At 42.9% G+C, this 24,803-nt stretch overlaps 1 protein-coding gene across 1 annotated transcript in view; it reads left to right on the forward strand.

Annotated features, from left to right (window-relative positions):
* Positions 1 to 1,478: 1,478 nt before the first annotated feature.
* The window catches only part of GAP43 (growth associated protein 43), a 52,186-nt gene continuing 28,861 nt past the window's right edge, over positions 1,479 to 24,803 (forward strand). Inside the window, exon 1 of the mRNA XM_065742084.1 lies at positions 1,479 to 1,606. Within this exon, the coding sequence (XP_065598156.1) occupies positions 1,577 to 1,606 (30 nt within the window). The 5' untranslated portion in view covers positions 1,479 to 1,576. The remainder of the gene's footprint in view (positions 1,607 to 24,803) is intronic.

The following is a 24,803-nucleotide window of genomic DNA, read 5'->3' on the forward strand; positions in this document are numbered from 1 at the left end:
GAATACAATTATGCAGAAGTCTGTGCTGAGGGGTATTCCAGAAACTGCATCTATATCTGTATTTATTTGTGTAAGTACGTGTGTGAATATTTGTATTCATAATGTATTTAGATACATTTGCACTTATTAATAACCTGAGACTTCTTTTTTTCTCTTTTGTGAGCAGTTTTGTATTACAATAAATTAGGAGTAACTCCATGTCGTAGCTGAGAAGTTGATGTTGTGGCATTAGTACTATGAAAGGGAACAGCATCTGTGATTCCTAGACACAGTAAATAAGTTAATTTGAATTTTGGTAGATGAAATCCTGAAAATCCAGCAGCCTTTATATATATATATATATACATTTTTTTTCACATGCTCAACATTCTCATGCTTTGCTTTAAACATTGTCTGGAATATTTTTTCACAATGACAGATATAGCCACCCTGCTCATATATATATTCAGAGAAAACACCATGCTAAAACTTTCAAGACGTGTGCTTGGAGGTGTGTGTGTGCATTAATGTTCACTCCAGCTCACTCACTGCCATGATCTCCTATGCATGCAGAGCCATACATTGTTGCTCCCACATGTGCGTAGGGATGGTAGCGTGTGTGAATGTGCACATCTCCCTTATCATAGTTTGCAGAAATTTGCTGGCTGAGATCAATATATGTATAAATTACTTAGGCAGGGAAATTAATATAGAACTATACAGAAGGGAGATGGATGGTTTCTGTAGTGCTAGTGAATTAAAAAAAAAAAAAGAGAGAGGGATAAATCTGTTGCAGGGGTATCATTTTCTGTGCCTACACAGAGTCTATAGGATGGATTAAGGGGACAAGAGGGAAAGTTGTCCCGTTGTGTGCTGCAGGACACCGCCACGGGGGTTTGTGCCTGCACATATGGAGGCAGCAGCATGTGCATATATGTTTGCGGGTGCGTGGGGGAGGGGGAGAGGGGCTTCTAACAGCCATTTTAACATATTTTCCAACTCCCGTTTAGCTGACAGCTCCCACCTACGGTACGTCACCTGTGCATGAAGCACACGGCATGCGGCAGCAAGAACCCCGCTCCCTCATCTCCCCTCCGTGCCCACCCCGTGCTCCTCCACGTATAAATCCCACTCCCGACCGTGGCCGGGGGCTCGGGTGGGAGTGGGGCTGGGGGCTCCCACCGTGTCCCCTCTCCCCGGTAGCCTCTGTACAGTGGGAAAGGCGTTGGGTAATTGGGTCCAGATTGGAGACGTTAATTATTCATGAGGCTGGCCAAGGGACCTGGGGGGGCTGCGGGGCTGGGCGTGGGGTGGGCTGGGGAGGGGACGAGCCGGGGAGCGCTGGGGAACAATTCTGGGCAGGGTATAGGGAGAGGCGGCGGGTGCATGTGCGACGAGCGGTGGCTGTGGACCTTCCAGTCACTGCTCGCTGCCCTGGTGTGTGTGCGTGTGTGCGTGTGTGCGTGTGCGAGAGAGGAGAGAGAGGGAGGGAGGGAGGGAGGGAGCGGAGAGGGTGGGGGGGAGAGATAAGAGAGAGAAGAGGAAAAGGAGAGAGGAGAAGGAAGGAAGAAGAAGGAAGGAAGGGGACAATACGATCATGCTGTGCTGTATGAGAAGAACAAAACAGGTAGAACTGCAGATTTTTATATTTCTTTCTACTAAGAAATCTCCCAGGCTTCTGGTCGTCCGTGGGGTGTGTGTCTGCCCGCATGTGTGAGGGGCTTGGGTAGGGGCTGGGGCAAGGGGGAGGACATTTCAGCTGCTTTCAGCAGATGTCTCTTTTGCAATTCTTTAGCATCTTGCGACTGAAGGCTCTTTTCACACCCTTCAGCGTGACTGCTTTGCTTTTCCGGGGCTGCTGATGTGGGGAGGGGGGTGGCCTGTGTCCACATTTGGGGAGCTACCAGCATCTCCCCTCTACTATTAGCATTATTTTTGCTTTAATTGTGATCAGATGCATTGCCTGGGATTTTCTCTCAGTGGTTCTGAGGGTGTGGATGGGGGGGGGGGGTGCCGGGGGGGGGGGGGGGGGGGGAGGCTGGCAGGAAGCGTGATGAGATCTGGCTCTACCTTGGAGATAAAGGAAGCAATTCTTCATCATATGCCAAGAAAAGAAAGGATGCCCGGTGAGCCTTGATCCCTAGTCAGAGTGCCTTCTATTGCTCCTGGCTCTGATGAATGGGAGATGCTTTACGGGCATGTGCTGTGAGGTGGCTCGGAGGACAGGTGCATTCATTTTTTTGTCTTACAACAATCTGAGCAGGAATTAACTTCAAGCTTTTTTTTTTTTTTTTAATTCCAACCTATGGTGTAATGAAAAGTGTAATTAATTAATGACAAAAGCACTGACCAGGAGAGGGGAGAGGCATCCTCTTTGCAGTACCCTTCATAGTACAACCAGTTAGACAACTGTGCACCAGCTGGTGTGGAGACAGAGGACCACGCCTCTGCCAGCTCTGAACTCGGGTGGGATAAGAGCGGCTCGTGGTGTGAACCTGTTGGAAACCAGTTCATTCTCTTTGCTGATTCCACCTGGCTTTTCCCATAAGGAAAATATATGATAAGGAAGTTCAGGTGGCGGCTGATTGTCAGTGATGAGATTTTCATATCTAAAATGATATTTTTGAAAGAAAAAGAAAAAGCTATATAATTCATTCCCCTCCTTCCCCTTTTTATTTTGTATGAGAGCCCAAACCTGCTCCTTGTTAAAAGAGCATATTTTGATGGAGCTTCTTGGACTTTCTTGAGAGGATCTTGGATTTATTCAGATAAAACTTGGAGGCAGGAGCGGCCACCAGATATCTTTATGAGGCATTTGGGGAACTTCCCCTAATTATAGGTTCATAGGTAATGACAAAGAGCTTGGATCCTTGTTCTGAGAGCAAAGCTTAACTCAGTCTTGGGTGTGGAACCACAGTTGGTTACTTTATATATGCATACATTGATATATCCCTTACACTATAGCACTGCAGCTCTCTGGAGCCCTAGCTTAGCACACTGGTGCAAGCATCTCCAGTTACGTTAGAACAGTGCAGTGTTTAAAAAAAATCCTGGGAAAGGTGTGTTTCTGAATCGGAGATATGTGTGTTATCAGATGAAGGAGTGATTTTGTAGAATAACGGGGAGGGGCAGGTGAGCAGGATGGAAGGGGCCCCTGCGTCATCTTGTGTTTTTCCCCATGCAGGTTTCAAATGCTCTGCAATTAATGATACGTTCGCTAAAATCTGGAGGGAGGTGGTGATGGCTGGGGGGGGGGGGGTGGACCACACTGCAGCCAGCCAGCAGAGCATGTTCAGCAGGCTGATATGAGATGAAAAGAGCAGAGGAGGAAAAGGCAGGCAGACAGAGAGGCAGAGAGCGGAGGTGCATGGCAAATTTTAAGATAGAGTGAGTAGCACTGGGTTCCTCTGGAGTCGGAAAATAAAAGCTATTGGGGAATAATTTTGCCTACACCTTCACAGGTTGAGCATTTATGCTCCTGATTCAGATTTCAGTGTACCTGTTCTTTACATCTGTGTGCATCCATTCCTGTCACTTTGTATTCTAAAACATTAAGAAATGCATGGCATGCAGGTGTCTGAATCACACACAGTCCTCTTTCCCTACTCTGTACATTAATCCACCGCATGGTACACACCCCTTTGCGCGTGCATGTGCAGCACACATCCGTTCTCACTGATTGCTTGCAACCATACTACACATATATGCACAAGCACACATGCTCTCATTTGCACATGCTTTCTCATCGTTATGCAGCCATACATCCTAAATGTGCCTGCATGTGCATATTCCATGGATGTTTCTGGGCTTGAAGCCAAGTTCTTGCTCCTATACCTGAATACACACTGAAATTACCAACCTGACAATATAGCAATGCGGTCAGCGATGCTGGTGTTATATTAGAGAAATATTTAATTTGGAGAAGGAAAAGATTGGAGTTTTCAGCTTGTGCTCTTCCTCTGTCCCCACCCCGATCTCTCACGGAAGAACAAAAAAGGAATGAGTTGATCAGGACAGACTGGAGCTTCCATCCCAAAATAAGGACGGCTCACCTCAAATTATTTTTTGGGGGAAGCCCCTGGTGTCCTGCCTTTCTGGCAGAAAAAGAGCAAAACGTTGAAATTTCAGGCTTGGGCGTGGAAGGAATCTCTTCACATTTGCTTCTAGGTGTGCGTCTGCTCTCCCTCCCATCAAAGACAAATGCATTCACACACTTGCAGTCTGCAGATGATTCTTTCTTGTGGGTGCAATGCCAGTGTGAGGAGTGAGGTATCTGACTTTACGCCCATGAGAGATGTAGATAGCTCAGTGTTGTCATTTCTGCCCACAGCCAATTGCACCCCTGAATCCATGACCACACAATATTCAGCTAAAAGAAGGCATAGCGGAAGGGCTGTGGCAGGCAATTTCTGAAAAATTGAATGTAACCTTTCCTTCTGGCAAGAGATGTGGTCAGTAATTTGCAGGGCTGGAGAGTTAGATAGGTGTCTAGAAATGCAAGTGTTGTATGCACCGCATACTGGAACAGATGGGCGTGATGGGGGTATGTGCTCAGTATTGGATTGCATGAGTGATTAAACAATAACCCGCAAGCAGGTTTCCCACTTGTGGGTGAGATGAGCCTCATTCATCACCAGCCATATCCGACGGCTTCCCTCCTGCTCTGTCCTCCGCTCCGCACCCTGTGCTGGCGAGCCGCGGCTGCAAAGGTTTAAACCTGCCACACCCATCGAATCAAAGGAGGGAGGGGGAGAGCCAGTCTGCATTTCTTTTCCCTTCCACACGAGCAGCATGAATAAACAGGGCTGTATCTCTAAAGAAGTCGCTTAATGCAATCGGAGAAAGCATTAGGGAGTGTTTTAGCAATTACAGCCAGCCAGCGAGGTGTCTTGTCATTCCAGGAACTGCAGAGGTGTGCGGGAAGGAGGAAATGGAGAAAAAGAGAGAGGGGAGGATGTGCATGGAGTTAAGGTTTTGTGGTCTCAGGATATTAAAATGTCTCAGACCTTATTTAGAATAATTTGATTACGCCGCACGATGCGGATGCTTCCAAACTTGAGAGGCATGGTCTTGCCTTTAAACACTGAGATGGAGGGAGGAAGAGGAAAGGAAAAGGATAAGGAAAGGGGCAATTCACACCCCTCCTCTCTGCGCTCACCAGCGTGGTGTAAATCACCTCCAGCCATTGACTTCAGGGGCATCTGCACCTTGGGAGAGCCAAGCCGCTGCCCACAGAATATTCAGCTAAAAGGAGGCATAACGTAAGGACTTCTTGAGAGGCTCATAGCTGTTTCTGTGCTGCTTTCAGTAAACAATTGCTGAAGTTTAATTACTTCAGGTCCTTACTATTTCTTTTCCTGGGACCGGACCACTGGGATTTCTCCTGAGAAGCGTGTCTCCAGAGAAACACCCCTCCCATCGCCCCATCCTCCTCCACTGCCATTGCCAACAATTAGAGACATTGATTTCTCCTCGATCGCACAACGTAAAGATTCTTAATGGTGCAGACAAGCCCCTTCCTCAGCAAATAATTGCAGGCAGAGTTGCCAGGGAGAGAAGAACAGCCATAATGCTTGACAGGAGGTATACCAGTCCGTTGATTCAAATTTTGCCACTTGCTCCTGACTTGGAATCCCCAGCCTCGTGCAGTCAGGCAGCACCACTGGTACCTACAGGCTGTGGCCTGGCACACTTGAGTCTTCTGTGGTGTAAGGCTTGCTCTGGTAGGGAGCCCTCCTGCTGTCGTATGGCTTTCACTGACATGCAGATGAAAGTGCACAGAGGTTCCACCTGAAGTCTGCTCTCATTTGAGGCCAGTTGTCACAGACTCTGTGATCTAGGAGCTGCCCTACACAGGCACTGCATTCCTCCCTCCCCATTTCCCAGAGACATGATGGAGGGAGAATGCCCATTGTGACTGCTGCCATATTGCAAAGCCTTCTTGTGCTAGTAGGAAGGTGAACTTGGCCCTTTGCCCACAGCAAGATAAAAGCAGGGTGATAGACTTGTGTGATGTAAATCAGAGATGGTGTATACTTGCTCAAGTTCACTGGCCTCACACCTAGGGACGTGCTCCCCTGGGCAACTTGGCTCCACATGTAGAGAATGTGGGTCACATGTGGGCTTGGCCTAGTCTGTACAAAGTAAGTATATATATGCTGAAATGCTACCAGCAGGCATAACTCAAGGACTAGCTTGGCTTTTTGGTGAGGTAGTATGAAGCAAAAGCTTGCTTTTACACCAAGTATGTATAACCTGAGTTCTCTCATACTCTCAGTGGTGCATTAGTGCAGCACCCAGTGCTGGTGGTACATTACTGACTGCCATTTGCTCAGTTCATGTATTGCTGGCCCTTGTATCCTTTCCTTTGTATAACTCCCCTCTTGTTCCTTGCTGTCCCATAGTAACCTGTACCTATATCTGTTCTCTTCCATTGTTTCAGGCTTCCTCCCTACATGGGGAGGGCTTTCTCTGGATTTGAGAATGAATGAAAGCTCTGATGACAGGTCCAGGCTAAAGCCACCTTAGGATGGGAAACCTTAGGATGGGAAACCTTATGATGGCAACCCTCTGTGCTGATGCCTTTTGGAAGTCCCTGTACATTTCATTTCCCATTTGCTTTGAGGCTGGCAAGTCTCAGGAGTGTATAAGGCAGCAGTGCACATCTGGCTGCATCTGAGTTAGGAAGAACCAGTGCCCAAATGTAAGGCAACAATCATTGCCCATTAGCTCCATACAGGGTGATAATGGGCAGGTGAGAGGAGGCTGGCCATCTAGAAAGGCTGAGTTGAAGGTGAATGAGCCTTGCTAAGTGGAAATACAAGAGTATCAGGGCAGGTATCCTGGAAGCAGGTACTGAAGTCCGAAGTCAAAGTCTAAAATCCATCCACAGTCATTTCATCTCTAATTCCAAGAACCTTCTGAGCATGCTGGGAGGCAACTTGTAACCTCAGAGTTCTGATGGCCTCATGTAGAGAAGGTGTTTATATATCCTTAGGGCTCTCTCTATCACCTGCTGAGTGTGTGTGTAAAACTCCATGGCTTTTCATGGTTGCAAGCACCACAGGATAGTAGTTAGTATATTGGAATGTGTTGGGGGAGAGCTGATTTCTGTTCTTAACAGCACTATTAACCTGTTTTCTGACTTGACGGAGGCACAGTTTTTCTGCCTACCATGGCCCTCTCTGCAAGATGCTGTGTAAAAATGGAAACTAAATAGTGTGGGGGGGGGGGGGGGAAGATTCAGATGCCTTCAGGTGAAAGGTGATTTAAACAGGCAAAGCATTGCTGTATCTTTCCTCAGTCGCTTCTGCAATGCTGGGATGCTTATTAGCCACTTGAGCTCCTCTAACACAAAGCATTGAATTTCTCCCCAGATTCATTTTTAACCACAATGAAACAGAGCCTGAGAGTAAGGCTACAACTTAACTTTCCCCCCACCTTTCACCACTATGCTAGCTCTTCTACCATCACAATGCACCAACTTGTACAGCCTACAGTATGTATGTGGGGTGGAAATACTGATGAAAATACTGATTTGTTTTGCATGTAAAAAAAAAAAAAAAAAAAAAAAGGAAAAAAAAAGAGAGGAATTTGTGCTTTTGGAGTTATATTGATCCTGCTGACTCCTCCTGTTATTTGTTTTGTCTGCTCTGTTCTGCTCCTTGCCTCCCTTCTGCTCCCTTGACCATGCAGTCCTCCTGCTGCTTCTTCCCTTTTCCAGCTAGGTACCAGCCCTCCATTAGTCTGTGCTTCTTGAGGACTCCTGCTGGCAGCAGCAGCAGCCTCTAATACCATCAGGAGCCTTTTCCCTTCACCCCTCCTTGCTCTGGTATAAGCAGGGAAACTGCTGGGAGAAAATATACGGGTTCTTAGTGCTTCCAGTTGGCATTTGTAGCATCTCCAGGTCCCCTCCACTTGTGTAGGTGTTGCAGCTGCAGAAAATGAATGCCTAAAGTCAGAAACAGCAGAGTGGTGCATCCTCAGCCATTTCACTGCTGTCAGTGTAGAAGAAAAACTGCCCAACCCCAGCAGACTGCTGGGTAGGAGTATGGCTGCCATAGGAGCAGTGCATACAATACAAACCATTATCACAATTCCCGCCTTCCTGATGGCTCATGCTTTCTCTGGGCCTGTTCCTCAGCTGCTAATGCCACTCTTAGGTGTCAAGATGAGTTCTAGCTGTCTTGTCAGTCAAGAGGGCATCCAGCGATTGCCTTCCTCCCACCAGGGCTGATTGGCTTTGATTCCTCAAAAGGGAAGCCAGGATGTACTTATCTTCTTTCAAATTATAACCAATAAATGTCAGTCTCATTCATTACTCATCTTACTTCTGAAGTTTCTTGAATTAATTCCAGCTATAATCATGGTATATATTTATAGAAAACCGGGACATCTCATAATATTTAAACATTTTCTATGTAGGAGACATGTATCTCTGAAGGCTGTTAATTAGTAAGGCTAGTAGACTCTGAAGGAATCTTACTTGGTTTGAATGCCCCTAAAATTGAAGCATTCAGAGGACTGTGCTTGGATCTGGATCCAGCTTTAAAGCTGGTTGTATTCCACTCTTCTCATAATTTCCTAGCAATGAAACTGTACTCTCAGAAAATTCTGGTTTTCATCATTTGGGAAGGTTTCTAATAACTGATGTTGTTTAGAATAATTTAGTTTCAATTACTTTATAATTAAGACCTATCAATTGGCACCCAGTTCATCACAATATTGAATAGAATCTAATCTATTTATTTTATCAATAGTATCTAGTGACCTTATAAATCTGCAGTGTTAAGTACTCAAGGGTGGGGATATTGAGGCAGGATGGTACCATGCTTTTTGCTTACCCACAGCTTTAGGAATAAGTTATTCAGGGGCGGACTTCACAAGAATTTAATTATCTGGGTTTTGAAAGATAGAACTAAGGAAACAAGTCTGACTTGTTGATTTGCTGAAGTAAAACTTGCAGGCATTTAGTTTCATAAGAGTGACATCCACTGCTGAGGAAATGCCTGGAGAGCATCACCTGCTCCACATGAGCATGGTGTGGCTGGAAGGCTGTCCTGGAACTCCGGGGAAATGGAACAACGGGGAACTGATGTAAAGGGACCTTTACAAGCTGACCTAAAGGTTTGTGCTCAGCAGGGACATTTCAGTGTAGGCTGGACGGCTACAATGAAACTGCACTTAAGTACCTCAGAAACAGAAACAACTTAAGGTTACAATTTCCTTCTTAAATTGTTAACATTGGAGTAGTCAGACAGGCAGCTTTCAAAGAACTGGACAGCCCAGGCTGAGTCAGAACCTGTCATAACGGAGACTCCGCCTGGTCAAGGATGAAGTACAGTATTTTTAACCCTCCCTGCTCTTTGTATTTGCAGTGGAAGACCCAGGGGAAGCCCTACAAAGAGTTTTGAGGACAAACATCTGCAACAGAGAACTGATGTTTAATATTGGCAGGAACTTTTAAGAATGCAGTAAAAAGCATGACAAGGATGATACCAATCCCACCTGAAGCACAGGATCTGCTAGAGGGACTTATGTTTCCAAAGCCCATCCAGAAATACTGGCTAGAAGAGGTTCAACCTTCTTGAAGGAAGAAAGAATAGAGCAAAGAAAAAAAAAAAAAAAAGCTACCCCCTCAATATAACAGAACTGAAGCTAACCAAAGCTTCCATGAAGTAAATAGAATTTAGAACATTTGCAAAGCATAGTTAGGAAAATTTATATGAATCAATACCCTCTTATAGAGTAAAACTAGAAATGCAGTGAAAAGAACCTTCCATAATGATTGCAAGTGCATCTGACTTCGTGGAAAATAAAAGAATCAACAAATTAGTGAAAAATGAGCCTGAAGGGTGTAGGATCAGCAAATCTTCCTTTAAAGTTGAGTTATTTCTGTTTTATGATCTTTGTTTTCTTCCTTTTAGTCATGGAATTCTACAAGGCAGGAGAAGATACCATAAGGCAATGCCTTATCTTGCAGAATTTCATTCCTTTGTAATTAGGGTGTGGCTGGAAAGAGGAGTCTGAAATATATCACAACATTTACTATTGTTCTGAAGTCATAAATTAGTGATCTATGCTGCTCTAAATTCAGCTACCTTCTTAGAGGTGTCTGTCTGACATGGTAGAACTTTAGATCTTTCTTCCTTCCCAACTATAAAGGTAACTCAAGTCCTAAGATAATACATATACCTGTAGATTTTCCAAAACATTGAAAAATTTCTTCCTGGAAACCCTAGATATCTTAGTTTTATAAACATCAATCAGCTCAGTACCTACTTAACATCTAAGCTACCTTGGTATCAACTAACCAAGTATTCTTCCAGTTCTTCCTGCACTGCCAAAATGGGTAAGTTTGTCAGGTCAAGCCTCTGCAGAGTGCATCCAAGAGGAAGAGAATGTACTACCTTCCTGTAATCCAGAAACACTTTTGTAGAAGTAATCACCCAGAAATATGATGAACATACCATTTCTCCCAGAGTAGATCTGAGCACCCGTCTCCAAGGAGAATGTGCTATTAGATTATACATTGTGCAGGGATTCATTTCCCCCAGTGTTTCCTGGACACATCGATCATTTATTGCATGGAAGAATCAAATATTGTTTGGGCCAGAGGAAGGAAGTGTCAGAATGTCATCATAACTCTTGACTTTGTGTCTATGATATTCATGGAGGGAAGGGAAGAGCTTCAGTTAAAACTTTACATCATGTTTTTTTTTTTTTTTTTCCATAAAGTTTAAGTATTTAATGTTCATTTTTCATGTCTTCAGTTGCATGGTCAACTGCTAGTAGATGGCTAAAATAATTAATTGCAGCCAAAGGAGGAAGGTCAAGATATAGAAAAGGGTAAGAGCAAATCAGAATGTACTGATGTAATATGGTTGTTTCACGTCATCCTGGGTTATTTGTGAAGCTAGTGGAAGCAATCTATGAAACTCTGAGTGCTTTGAAAACTCATGAGGGCTGGGTGAGGTGTCTGAAAGCTGAAAAGGGACAAGGAAGAGATAAGAAATTACAGACTACTCAGTCTAACTTCATTCTTGGAAAAAAATAGTGGAAATAATCAAATAAAGAAGGTGATTAGGAACCAGCACAGATCTGTCAAGAATAGATCATGTCAAACTAATTTAGCTTTCTTCTATAACAAGCCTTGTGGATACAGGGAAAGTAGTTGTCATACCTTGTCATTTTTAAGGATTTTGACATTATCTCCCAAGCTTTTATCATAAGTGAAGCAAACGAGCATGGTCCAAAGGAAAACATTACAGCAGAGATGCAGAACTGATTTAGATAATCCTACTCAATGAGTAACTCTCACTGATTTCCTGTCGAAATAAAAGACTTTGTTGAGCAGATTGCCACAGCTTGAGCTGTGGCCTGTTAGTGCTTTATGTTTTCATTAAGTACATTGTACTTTATATTTTAATTTTAACCTGGATGACTGGCTAAAATGTTTTTTTTTCTTTTTTAATAAAGATGGTGTGAACCAGGTATATGATGGTGAAATTTACTAGAATTCAAGGCAATCTTGTCAAACCAAGGACCTAGCTTGGAAAGCACCAGAATGAGTCCAAAGTGCTCTGTATGGGCAGTATTAATAAATTGCATCCAGCTATCCATGGGAGCCACCACAACAACCAGCATCCTTCAGCAAGGGAGACAGCATCTCTAGATGACCACAAATTCATCTCATCAGGTTGTGCAAATAGGAGTAGAGGCTGTAAGATGCATCTAATAAGCCTTCAGCTTTGATCAGGACATGTAAGTCTCAGCTGAAATGCCATGCCTTATTCTTCATTGCACCCTAAGAAAGTCTGCTTCAGTGAGAAAGGGTGCAAACCGGGACAGTGAGAATTGCTGGAGGTCAAAGGAAATGTAATCTGCAAGGAAAGATTGAAATAATTAGTTTGTTTTTAACTTAAAAGGAGTAAGGCTGAAAGGACTTAGGATAAAGGTCTTCAAATGCATAGAAGACAAGTGCAATAAAATGAGAATAATCTCTTCTTCATGTCCAGAGTGAATAAAACAGGGAGTAAAGGTCTTTAACGGGCTATCAGAGTGATTCAGACCAGGGTTTAGGAAGAGTTTTCTCACCAAAAAGATACTGATGCAGTGGGGTGGATAGCCTGAGAAAGCTATGGCATCTCCAGTCACTGTAGGGCTGTTGAGGTATTGCTGAACCATGAGATGGACTAAATGGTCTCCTGTGGTGTCCCAGGAGGATTTTCTGTGATTAGGAACAAATAATCACTGAAGCAAGAACTGGACCCAATCTGCCCTTTTGCAGAAGAGTGCTTAGCCAGTGGACTGTAAATCTAGATTTACTTCTATGCTGTCTCTGGACTCATGATAATTTAATTCTTCCATGAAAAACAAAAACAAAAAGCAATAAACAACAGCAACAACAGATAAGCCTAATATATTAAGTGAGAAAAGCTAGAAGAACCTTACTCTAAATAGTCTTCCATAGAAGGAAAAGTAAGATTTGAGATCCTTTCAGGTAGAGTAGAGTACTGGGGAATATCTCTCATAATTTAGGAACTGTAATCTGAGCACTGAGATATCTACCTAAAAGCCTATAGTTTCCATGCTGTCAGAGAGGACTATAGTTATGTTCCTTTTTGAGCAGACATTCAGGGAATGGAGTCCAAAACAGATGGTACTTCACTGATAACCAGAGTAAGATGCCTAAATCCAGACAGTTTAGATGTTGCTCTGTCTTCTGCTTTTAGCATGAGCAGATATGTTCAAAAGACATTTATTTGGTGCACTGTGATACTGAGGTGTCCAGCTCTGCACATATTTTCTGGTGGTCTTTAGGCTGTGGTTTCTGCAAGTCATCTCATTTTCTTCATAGACTTAACTCTAACATCTGTCTTCTGAACTTAGGAATCTTCTGGAACTCCATGTCGATATTTCTTTCCCTTCACCCTCAGGAGAAGATTAGTAGGGATTTATCAGTTGGTGACTTCTTCTACCTGTCTGACATGAATTATCTCAAAGCATTTATATGACAGTCACTCAGGAATTCCCAACTGGAGTGCTGTACCCCTGCCAGCACTAACCTTTGGTGCTTAATCCCCTCCGCTCCCATTATGATGTGTCCCAACGGTAGCTGGGAATACTAAATAAAACATGCTGGGACATAATATTGAAGGGATTTCACTTTCTCTGGGTATATTCTTCTACAGCAGAAGAAATACGGCTGCAAGAGATTGTAGAAGTAAAGCTGACCTGTAGTATCTTCTATTACCATGTGCTGACTCCATACAAGCCTCAGGAAGATATCCTTTTCTTAGGTTCTTCCAAAACCTTTACACAACACGAAAACAGAAACAAAACATCTTCCCTGTAGTCAGGATTACCTAGCTTTTAGGGGATGAGATAAACTGTAATAGTCAATCTTTTCAACTACATGGAATTATGCTGATTTTTTCCTATTTGGACAAGAAGTTCCTTGGTAGGTATCATCCTGAAATTTGTATTGGGATTTCTTGTTTAACATTTTGTTTGACTGTCTGAAGTTGATATTAGAAGAAAAAGTGTAAGAGTTTTGAACTGTTTAATAAGCAACAACTGTAGCTTTAAAACAAAAGGAAACATAATGCCATTATGGTTTCAAATGATGGAATTTCCTATTTCCTTTCTTTTTTTTATTTGCATTTTTAAAATAGGAAATTAAATACTTCTTAAAGCAAACACTGAGTTTTCAAAGCCAGACACTTTGAATGTAAGTAATTAGTTAAAGAGTTGCCATTCCTTCCTTTTCTAATTTGCCCTCTCTCATATACAGGCATAATGGTACGGTCCTTAATTATATGGTGAAATAGTGTGCTGTGTTTTTATTTTTTTTGTATTATTTTTAATAGGATCCCAGCCTTATTCAATGCACAGAATGGGCTACACTTAGGGACTGAATGAGTCCTGCCATAAACGAAGGTGTTTTCTATAGTCTCCTGTTTCATTTGTTGCCAGCTATGAAGGTTGTGCATTGAATTGGGCAGAGGGCTGTTTGAAAGCAGAAGAATGGTCTCATGTTATGGCAATTGAATACTGCCTCTGAATCTTTACTGCCTCCTGACACAGGTTCCTATGTGATACTGAAAATGCCTGTAAATGAGATTTCCATGGGTGGCCACTAATTGGTGTGTTCTCATTTTCTGGTTTCTCCATCTGAGACACCTGGGCTCTGACTGGCAAAAGTGCGGAGCTGGTATTGTGTGGAGTTCTGTTCCCAGCGTGCACAAAGAGCTGGGGAAATGCTAATCCAAGGTGTCTCAAATTAGGGACCCAAAATCAGTGGATTACGTGGACTTTTTCACCTTCTCCTCTTCGTGTCTGATTTCAGTGTCTGTAAAGTAGAGATAACAACCCCACCTGGGTGAAAATATCTGTTAAGGCTCATGGTGCACAGAGATACTGTGGCAAAACAGTACCCTAGAAAAGGCTGTGAGGTAATTAGTAATTCTGTATTCAGTCCTGGGTTTGAATGATGTGTGGCAAATACATCAAGGCACTTTGCCATGCCTGAAATCAGGGTAAAGGGAAATACTGAATAGCTACCCACTCAGTGAGCTTTGCCTATCTTATATAGTAGCTGGGGCTGGGGAAGACATTCAGGAAAAATAAATGACATGATAAAAATTATCATAGGGCATATGCAAAAAAGAGTGAAAGCCAAGTTTCAGAGTAAGTCTCCATTTTACCTTTTCTACATCAGCTTGTACCATGTGCCCATAAAGATGATTGTAGGACAGGCTTTTTATGTAATGCATGAATCACACTACTTTGTACTTGTGCCTGTGAACAAGAGGTTGAAAAATTATTGGATAAAAATGGGCCAAGTATTTTATCATTGAAACTAGTACTACCCTTTTCCCTGCTGTCATCCTAGATCCCTAACAGATCAAGCCTGGACCACTCTTGTTATTGTTCCCTCTGTAAGTTAGGGAACTGAAGCACAAAAGAAAGTGGAGTCATCAGCCAAAGTCATTTTACCTGTTTTCTCCTCTGTTTACCATCAATAGCATTTAAGCTAGTATTTACATTCCTTCCATGGACAAATCGATAAATAAAGGGAAACATACTTTTCTTCTCCCCTTCCCTTGCACCTGGAAGAAGAGGCGTGATTAATGGAAATCTTTGGTTTGCTTTGTTTGCTGGTCATATTATGTGTGTGCCGTAGGACTCTGTTGGAGGATCTCCTGAGGAAGAGCTAGGTTTGACAAGTAAGAAAGCAGGCAGGTCTATGGCATTGTAGATCCTATGTCCCAACTTTGATGTTGCTCTTATGAAGTTTAGATTTCTGTTCCACTGGAGCACAAAGCAGCCTAACATGCTCAGGGAACAGTTTTGTCTTAACAGAGGCTGACATGGAAATAGAGAAATCCTGCTTCAGAAATTCACAAGCCTTTGAATGAAAGCAATTCTCCTGCACTACATGCATGGAAGAAGACTTGTGCCTCTGCTTGTTCTCTTGAGATGTGTCAGCATGGTGCAACACTGTAAACTTGACAAATCTAGCTACTCTAGCTATGATTTGAAATCTGTGACTTATAAGGACACCCTGTCTTCTGTTTGAGTACCTTTGGATGAGAGTGCCCATCATTGCATTTTATGAGACTGCTCCTCTAATTAGTCCTCCACCTGTCAGGATTTTTGCAGACTCGTTGATCAGGGCTGAATGATGTGGAGAGGCACTTCATGGAGGTGGCTATAAGGGAAGGTTTTGATTTCAGGTCTGGAGGCAGGACCCCACCTCTTGGCCAGTTAGGAAGGTAAGAAGAGGGGAGAGGCTATGAGTGTAGAGAAGAAAAAAGGCCTCACTGCAAAGTGAATCTGGCAAAACTAGATGCGTGCTTGCCAGAGATAATGAAAATGCAGGTCTTGTGTTAGCATTTCTGAGGTGGTGGGCATTTTGTAGTCCTCACTGCTCACAGATCAGATGGAATTTCACCCTGGAAAACCCTTGCTCCTTTGTTGGTCACCAAAGCATATCCTCTGCTGCATCACAGAAATGCTCTAGAACTGAATGGGCTTTCCCACATTCAGGTTAGCCTTCCAGTCTTGCCAAGTACAGTGAGTGGTCCCACAGGCAGGCCTGACTTCCTTCTCTTTTCCTCCTGTAGTTCTGACCTTGTCTCACAGTAAGGAAAACATGTTTCTCATTGCTCTGCCTCCTCATATCCAGCACCATCCAGCTCCACTTTCACATATGATTCATTGCATCTCAGCTTCACACAGTGTGGTATCATCAGTGCTGATATCTCCAACCTGTAATGTTTCAAATTCTCTCTTGGGTGCTTGCCTCTAAGCTTTTCCTGCTGTTAGGTGCAGCAAACAGCAGAGTATGCTGAGTACCTCTTAGGAGTACAGAGCGATTCTGCTGCTTGGAAATCTATTTGTGAAAACTCTGAGCAGTGCAGAAATGCCTGGAGAAATGAATTGCAATCGGAGATGGGCACAGTTTCTAAAAAACATGATTTTCAGGTACTGTGGTGTGAACAGGAGGTCAGTTTGCTGCCAGTGGCAGTGAAATAGCACTCAGTTAATACAGAGCAGAGGAAAATGCTGAGCAGGGTTTCTGCCATTCCATTGTTCCACTTCTATCACCATCCTGTGCTCTTGCCCTGCAGCACCATTGCTGTTCCAGTTCTGATATACTGCAGGATAGCCACTGAGTTGCTGGAAACTAGGCAAGGGTATAACTGATCCTTTAAGCAAAGTAATTCTCTATTCAGTAGCTTTTTGTACATATTAAATGATGAAATCTTCAGGGGGCTTTTCCCTGATGCAGGAATTGTGCATTCATTAAATTGACAGATAAGATTTTCCATTAATTCATTTCTTGCTAAGAAAAATGTCTCATTTGCCACTGATAATTCTGCCTCTCCTAATTCAATGATGGCCAACCTGTGGCTTCTAAGCCACTGACAGATATTGAGGAGTTGGATGGAGATACATCAGATTGCTGACAGCACACTTTGCTGGTGTTGCAACTACTTTGCTACAGGCATTCCCATACAGGAGGACAGTCTTGGGGTCTTTTGAAGCTACTTGCTGAAAATCCCTCACCTCATTCATGGTACCTGCTGTGGGTATGGCACTTCTTGAATGTAGAATAATTGAATAACAGAATTATAGAGCAGCTTGAGTTGGAAAGGATCTTGAAGGTCATTGAGCTCCAACCCCCATACTGTGGATAGGGCTTCCATGCATCCAGTTCAGTCTGTCCATGGCCCAATTCAGTCTAGCCTTGAGTGTCTTCAGGGATGGGGTACTCACAGCTTTTCTAGGTAACTTTTTCCAGAGTCTCCTCTTGTGTATATATTTCAATACACTTCTAATAGCGGGAATTTTATTAAAATAATTTTATTTTTCTGTCCATGGATTTCTGACACATTCAGTTCACAGAATGGACAACATTCACTTAATGAGCAGTTATTCAATATTTTGTTCTCTCATAATAAGTCAGCGTGTGACCCCACAGCTATATTCAATAAACATTCTTCAGACTCTGCTCTGAAATCGGAAATACTAATTTTCTCCTGGACTGCCTTGTGATTCTGAGTGCTTCCCTGATATTATTTAGTTAATCTTTGCAACACCTACGTGGGATAAATGAATATTTTATTCTGTTTTTGCAGATGGACAACTGAGGCACAAAGAGTTTGGTCAACAGATCCTGTCCCTAATTTCAGGTGCCAGTTCTGAGAAAAGAAGTGACTTTTACTAGTGGTTTTTATTCTCTGTTGCACATATCTAAAAACATTCACTTTGATCTCAGCTGCAGCTCTGAGTGCTCAGCACTGCTCTGTATCAGACTCAAAGCATCTAAAGCCAGCTGATTAAAGATTAGGGACATGGGACTAGGAGTTGCCCTGTGAAAATCCTGGGCCAGGCTAACAGAGGACTTCTGTAAATGTAGAGCAGTGCTGTAGGAGAGCTGTTTGTCAGGTGTCCTAATCTGTTCTTCTTTGGCAAGCCTCTGCCTCCTGCATTTTTGCTTTCCACCTTCTGACTGCAAAGAATGGGACCAAGACTTTACTGTAATCCCTTTAAACCCCTGACTTTCCTAAGCTTCAAGTATCCAGAATTCCCTCTAAATCATCAAGTCTTCTTTAAGCTCCTTTGTTTTACTTTGCAATCTTTCAGCAGATATTTACTGTGCTATTTTCCAACAGTAGCAAGGTGGCATTGGGTAATTTACTGAACTGTCCTGACAAACTAGATTTATATAGGCAGAAGCCTAGCAGGTCCTTCAGAGAGCCTTGGTGCTTAATTCTCACTGGTTTTAGCAGGATTAAGGCAAAGGAGCATTTGTGAAGAGGCCACTACTGGTTCTTTAAGTCTTGACCCTTTAATTCTCCACTGAATCAAGTTTATAGTGACCCACCCGATCTAAAGCACATAAATGCATGCTAAAAAATACCAGTAATTTATAAATGTAAAGTGAAATCTGGAAAGTGAGTATCTTGATGAGGAGAGAGGAGGATGCGTTATATTTTCTTGAGGCTTCAAAGTATTAGTTTCTGCAACTAAAGCAAGATACAGGTGGAAAATGTAGTCCTTTGCATTACACTAAAATTAAAATGTTGTGTATCTGAAAGCCTCAGTAGGTTCTTCACATCTACACTGAATGCTGTTAGATATTACTAGTGATTAGTCAGATCATGGAACCCTGAGTTAGAGACTAGTTTGGAAGAGTACAGAAAGCTTTCATGTTTCATGCATTTGGAACTCACTGTTTCTTGAAGGGCTCAAAGAGCCCTTGTGGAATTTAATCTGTTTGGAAATATTCTCTGTCTGTGCTTCATTTCTGGTTTTAATCCAGCAGGACTTGGTGAATAGGTTGTGCAAACTCACTGCAGACAGTAGATTGATTCCATGTTATTGACTTATTCCTCTATATATAGGTAAGTGTTTGTATGTTTGCGACATGCAGTTTGTGATGCTCCTATGATAGTTTCCTCTTTCTGACTGAAGAGGAGGAAAATTAAAGGTTCAAATGAACAAAAACCAAACACCAGCCCACAAATAACAAAAAAGCAGATTCCAAGTCTAAAATACCAGATATGGTAATCATTCACTGTAATAGCATATGTGGGATTTGTGACTATTTTCATGACTAAGCCAACAGTTCATCTGAAAAGTGGAATATAATTGATGATGTAACCTCCACATAACATAGACCTTAATCTTTGCATACCATAATCTTTGCTTCATTTGAATAGACCTACAGTTTACCTAATGGGTAGCATGTCTTACAAAGGACTAAATGTTGCTGCTCAAGATGAATCAATAAAATGGACTGACAAGAACCAGCTTTGTCCTGTGATTTCTCAAAGAAGCGGAAATTAAATCTGCAAAAAAAATGGCTCTGTATTTTAGATGGTGCTAGAAGAACACAAGCTGGTCCCTTTCAGTATCTTAGTTCTTTTTTCTCCTTATACCAGTGTGCTGTCTGTACACTTTCTTGTATTCAGCACTCTCCCATTGTCTTGACTTCTGTTGTTTGCTTCATTGCTTCCTTTCCCAACACCACAAGGGAGATATATCCCAAGGATGTAGAAATAATAACCATCATCATCGTCATAAATACTCGTGCACTTGGCTCTTCTCACAGCAGGCACCTTTTCCTTCATCTGGAAGCTCACTGTTAGTACAATAGAAGCCCGGATGGAAACTCTCTGAGAACCTCTGAAAAGTGGTTGGCTGCCTTCCATTCCATCTTATTTGTCCTAGCTGGCTTCAGCTATCCAACCTCTTGACATCCTCAGAAAACTCCTAAATGTGTTGAATGGCATTTGGGAGAGGCTGACAGGAAACGGAGCAGTCAGACTTAGGACTGTGTTAACAGTCTGCATGGATTGCTATCTATCTATAGGACACTCAGCCATTCCTAAGTTCTCCTAAATTCTTTTTTTTCCTTCTTTCTTTCTAAAGTACTGAGCTATTTTCATCACCATCTATGTTCGTGACTGCAGCTTTTCTTACTCTGCCTTTGGGAGTCTGATCTACACACTGATGTATTTTTAGCTACATCGCTAATTATTATTTTTGTGAGTGTAGTGTTTCGTTATTCATTAAAGCTGGAGTGATGTTTTAGTCATTTCTCAGCAGAACTAGTGTGAATTCAGTAGGGAAAGTAGAATCTCTGAGTAGGGGTTAAGACTGGTGGGAAGAATGGTAAGAAAGAATAGTATGACAGGTGAGAGCTATTGATATACAAATAAATGTTACTAAGAAAGCAGAAACTAGCTGTTCTCAACATGGACAAGAAGCAAGGGACTGATCGAAACACTGGGAAGGAACTCTTTTAGTTTACCAAAGGAATAAGCTGTAGGAGAAACCCAGAGAATCATCTTCGGGGGAAATGAGTGAATACTGCTAAGAAATGCTGTTACAGAGTTGGTTAAATATGAATGAAATCAGCCCTGCTGCAGTTCACAGAGAGGGCTGAGAGGACCCTGAAGAGATTCTAGATGTCCTTCAGTGCTTTCTAACAATTTGGTCTTCATTCTGTGACTAAGCTGGGCACTCCATGTGTGCTGGTTCTTCCTGGAAGATGAAACTCTGCATACTTTCTTGATGTTAGACTGTGCATGCATGCCAGTGCTTTCTGTCTTTGCACTGGCTCATGACAGAAGAAACCTCGCAAGTTCTGCTTGCGATGAAAACTCACTTCCCGTATTGCATCCACAGCAGAACATGAAAAAGTAGAAGGAGTTTTGTGCACTCTGCCTGTCCAGCCATTGCTTTGTTTTCCCCAAGGGCCTCCTTGTCCCTTAGCACTCTGCCAGGCAGGCTGCTGAGTAAAACTCTGCACAGGGAGGGCTCCAGGGGTATCTGGATGACAGTATGCCTGTGCATTGGGCTGCATCACCAGACACAGAGTGATTTAACTGCATGCCTGGAGAAAACACATTGCAATACACACTGTGTTGAGACTACTGCCATGTTTCCCAAGTGAAGAATGGAAAAACAAAAACAAACAAAAAAAAAAAACCCAACATAAAACAACAACAACAACAAAACAGAAGACTTTAGGATCAAGATATTTAAAGCCATTTAAAGCCCTCTTATAAAATCTACTTAAAAACGGCATGTCCAGAAGAGAAAGACAGAAGAGCTCATCTACAGCAGGAAGCCTAGGGGAAGCTCTAGGAGACTATTTACATGCGTTTATGGCATACTAGCCCTTATGAGAGGCAAATCCAAACACTCAGGCTTTTTTTTTTCTGGCACATCTATTCAACATGTTCCTTTTGGCTGGAGGTCTTTACTACATTAACTCAACAGTGTCCACAAAGGATCTATCTCAGCATGCACTGCGAGCTTGCCTCCCCCTCCTCATTTTTCAATGGGGTTGTGTACAGTAGAGGGGCAAAGTAGGAAACAAAATGGCTTGAAGCCACATGTGCATTTCCCATAGCTCAGTGCCAGTCTCTAGAATAAGTGATTAAGCCCTGAGGCTGCTCAGTGTCACGTTTTCTGCCTGTGGCCCCAGAGGAAAGTTCCCATCAAAGCCTTGTCTTTGCTCTGGTGACAACCCTGCCTGAAGGATGGGAGAGGGGTAAGGACAACATTAAGCCGTGGGCACTCTGCCACCAGGAGTGACAACTGCAATCATGGGTTTGATTCTTCAGCTTTATTCACCCTGCAAAGCATTAAAGTAACACAAATGGTGCATGGTCTCAGACAGTCAAGCCCAAGCACTTGAGTGAAAGAAGCTGTGTCATACAGGTCCCCTCTGGAGGCCTTTTCAGTTTCTGACAGGCACTCATCCCTCCTTTCCGGATGTTCTTATCCTATGCTGACAGAAGGGAATAGATAAGAGCAAAGCTTAAATATTGCACAGTGCTTTGTCTTGCTAAAACACCGTGCATTTGAGACTCTCACAGCACTACAAATGCTAACTCAATTAGGATCAGAGTCCTTTTGGAACATAGCAGTGTCATCTTTCCCAAGCAGTTTGGAGTAGCGGACCACAGAGGACTTGTAAATATTACCTCAGGTGAAAATTACATTGAAGTCAATAGAATTACACCCCACTTTATCCAACCAGCATTGCATTTGGCTTTGAAATTCCAATAAGATCTCAGTGCAACTGTTTGTTAATGGCCTGTACAAACTTTGGGCTAGGAGGAATAGAGAGATGAAGTCTAGGTCTTCTCACACTTTTCTGTGTCATCAATGTCTAAGAGCTTATAGTGGGCCTAAGGACCCACCCTCCTCTATATGGTATTTCAAGTGTAAGTTTTATTCTTTCCATCCTTGCTTCAAATAAGATGAGGGTAAGTAGGGAGGAGATACAGATCTCTGTCCTTTCTCTGCTTGTACTTCAAGCACATAAAAGGAATGAGAAGAAAAAAAGGTAGGCCAAGAACAATTTCACAGAAGGTTGCCTTTAAGGTTTCTGGTATGCAAGACATGCTGTTGGTCAGAAAAATTCAGACCCATAAGAGGTGTCCATGTCTTACCCATTACTCGTAGTGAGTCCATAGGCATACAGTAGTAAGAGCCCTAGTAATGGCCCCTTAAGGGCCATTGAACCCTTAAGAACTTGAAACTAAAGGAACAAGCTGCCTCTATAAGGAGATGGAGTCTGTACCAATAGGTTTGCCAATGAATTCATCCTCTTTGAGGATACAAGATCACAATATATGCACTGTTTAGCTCTGCAGAGAGGCTGTGGCATGGGTCTGTCTGGAACAGAAGCTGAAAAGGTTATGAGAGATACTTCAGAATGATCGGTTTCAGAGCATTTTTCAAGTTAGAGACCTGCAAGTCTGATTGCTTGGGCCTTCTGGAAGTGTCTCTTATGATTAAAGAGGTTGTTCCCTGCTCCCCGGGAAGCTTTTGACTGAAGGTGGTCACATGGCTTAGGCTCACTTTTGGGAGATTAGGAAAACAAAAGACAAAGGTCTGACTGGGGTGGTGTGCTCTGAATGAAGTGGCTTGGTTCTGACAAGGTTTTACCTCTTCTCCTTTCCTTTTCTCCTCCCAGTTTAGTTCTTTTGGGTTTTTTTTTTCCAGTTCTTCACTCTCCTTTCTTTCTTTCTCTCCCTCAAGATCTGACATCTCACTGTCCTAGCCTTCTCTCTTACTAGACCAACCCTTTGCAGAGTCCCTTCTTTTTACTGTGGGCTTCATCTCCTCAACTTTGCTCAGCCTGACAGCAGCATGGCTGTGCTGGTAGGGAGCTCACTGCTGCATTGGCAGATCCCACCTTCTGAGCAGATTCCCAAGTCACTGGGAATTACACAATTTGATTTCCTTAATTGCTTGAGATGATTGTTTGACTGCAGCAAATCTGTGAATGCTTTTTCAGGAGGTAATTGTCCCCATTTTCAACAATGCACATTAAAATAATAAAAGTAATAAATACATCCCCATGCTTATCATCAAGCAGGGAGAGAGCTACATGGTACTTCACTCTCTCTCTTCACAAGGTCGAGTGTTTAGTTTTAAGGGTTACTGTCATAGGTACCAGAATAAGCCTAAGGCTATAAGGCAGGTTAAGAAGGTTTAGGGACTTGGATGGTCTTGGGGCTTGAGACTTTCACTGTCATTCTGCTGGTTGCAAAAACTCTGGGCAAACCAGCTAGGAGCACCATTGTGTGTGAAGCCCGTGGCAGGGCCTTGGACTAGTTGCTCATGGTCTGATGGTACCAGCACAATATGCCTTACAATTCCTAGGCACAGCCTAGTAAGGGTCAAGTGAACCCCAGAGGCCAGCAGAGATCAGCAGTGGAAGGAGCTGTGGTGTTCCTGTCTACAGTTTGCTTGGGTTGGGGAGAAACAGGGATATTTTCCATCAGCAGAGCTGGCTGCAGGCCTGTGTTCCCACAGAGGGGATGAGTAAGAGATGCAAAACACAAGCTACTGTAAAAGCATATTTTTAGTGGGCTGTAACCCAGTCCTCTTTCTGAGAGTTTGGGCATTTGGAGCTGAAAGATGAGTGAATGCATCCTGTACTGTATGGTCACAGCACTGTTAGGTAGAGACCAAAGGAGACACAAATGCTACTTCCCACAGATATCCCAAAGCCATTCTGCTCCAAAAAGCCTGAGTGCTGGACACCGAATACTTTGCATCAGTTTCAGGTACAAGGCTTCTTCTCTTTGACACAGCCTGCAAAGGCAGAGTATATTTTTGTGATGCCTTTCTCACTTTAAACACTGGAACTATAGGGACCACAAGGTAGTAGATGACACCATGGTTGACCACCAGTTTAACAGAAACAGAGTAACAAACACAAAGGAGTCACATAACAGGTTTGGAAGGTTTAGTGGATTTATTGAGAAGGCACACTAAAAATACGTATGTAGATCTAGTTTAGGTTGTTTTCTGCCACTCTTCTCAGTCACCATACACGAACATATAGCATCCATCAACTGCCTGACCATCATAAGCCTGTTCCATTTCAGGTATTAAAAAATAGAGGGGAAATTTCACGTGTGAGAGGATCTCACGGGGAAAATAATGGAAACCTAATAAATGCTAAAGGATTAAAGCTGGAGAGCTGATGCCCTGCTAGTTATATGTAGGGGAATCATCTTGCATAGCCTGTGGAGACACAAACTATCCTATTCTCTCTCAGGGGTGTTTTGTCGCCATCACCATTGCCAGCCTGGGAATAAAAGGAACTCTGTTTGTTTCCTCACCTTGCAGACAGGTTGTGCTGAGAGGTGCTATCCCCTATCCAGGTGTCTTCACACCATTTAACTGGGTTAAAAAAAAAGCTGTTCCCTGTGCTAAATTGTTTCCTCACTTCACAAGACGTGAAAGTACTTTTTTTCTCTCTATCTCTCACGTGT

The sequence above is a fragment of the Cyrtonyx montezumae genome, unplaced genomic scaffold (assembly GCF_038088225.1).
Source record: "Cyrtonyx montezumae isolate F1298 unplaced genomic scaffold, pur_monq_1.0 scaffold_3, whole genome shotgun sequence".
Classification (NCBI taxonomy): Eukaryota; Metazoa; Chordata; class Aves; order Galliformes; family Odontophoridae; genus Cyrtonyx; species Cyrtonyx montezumae.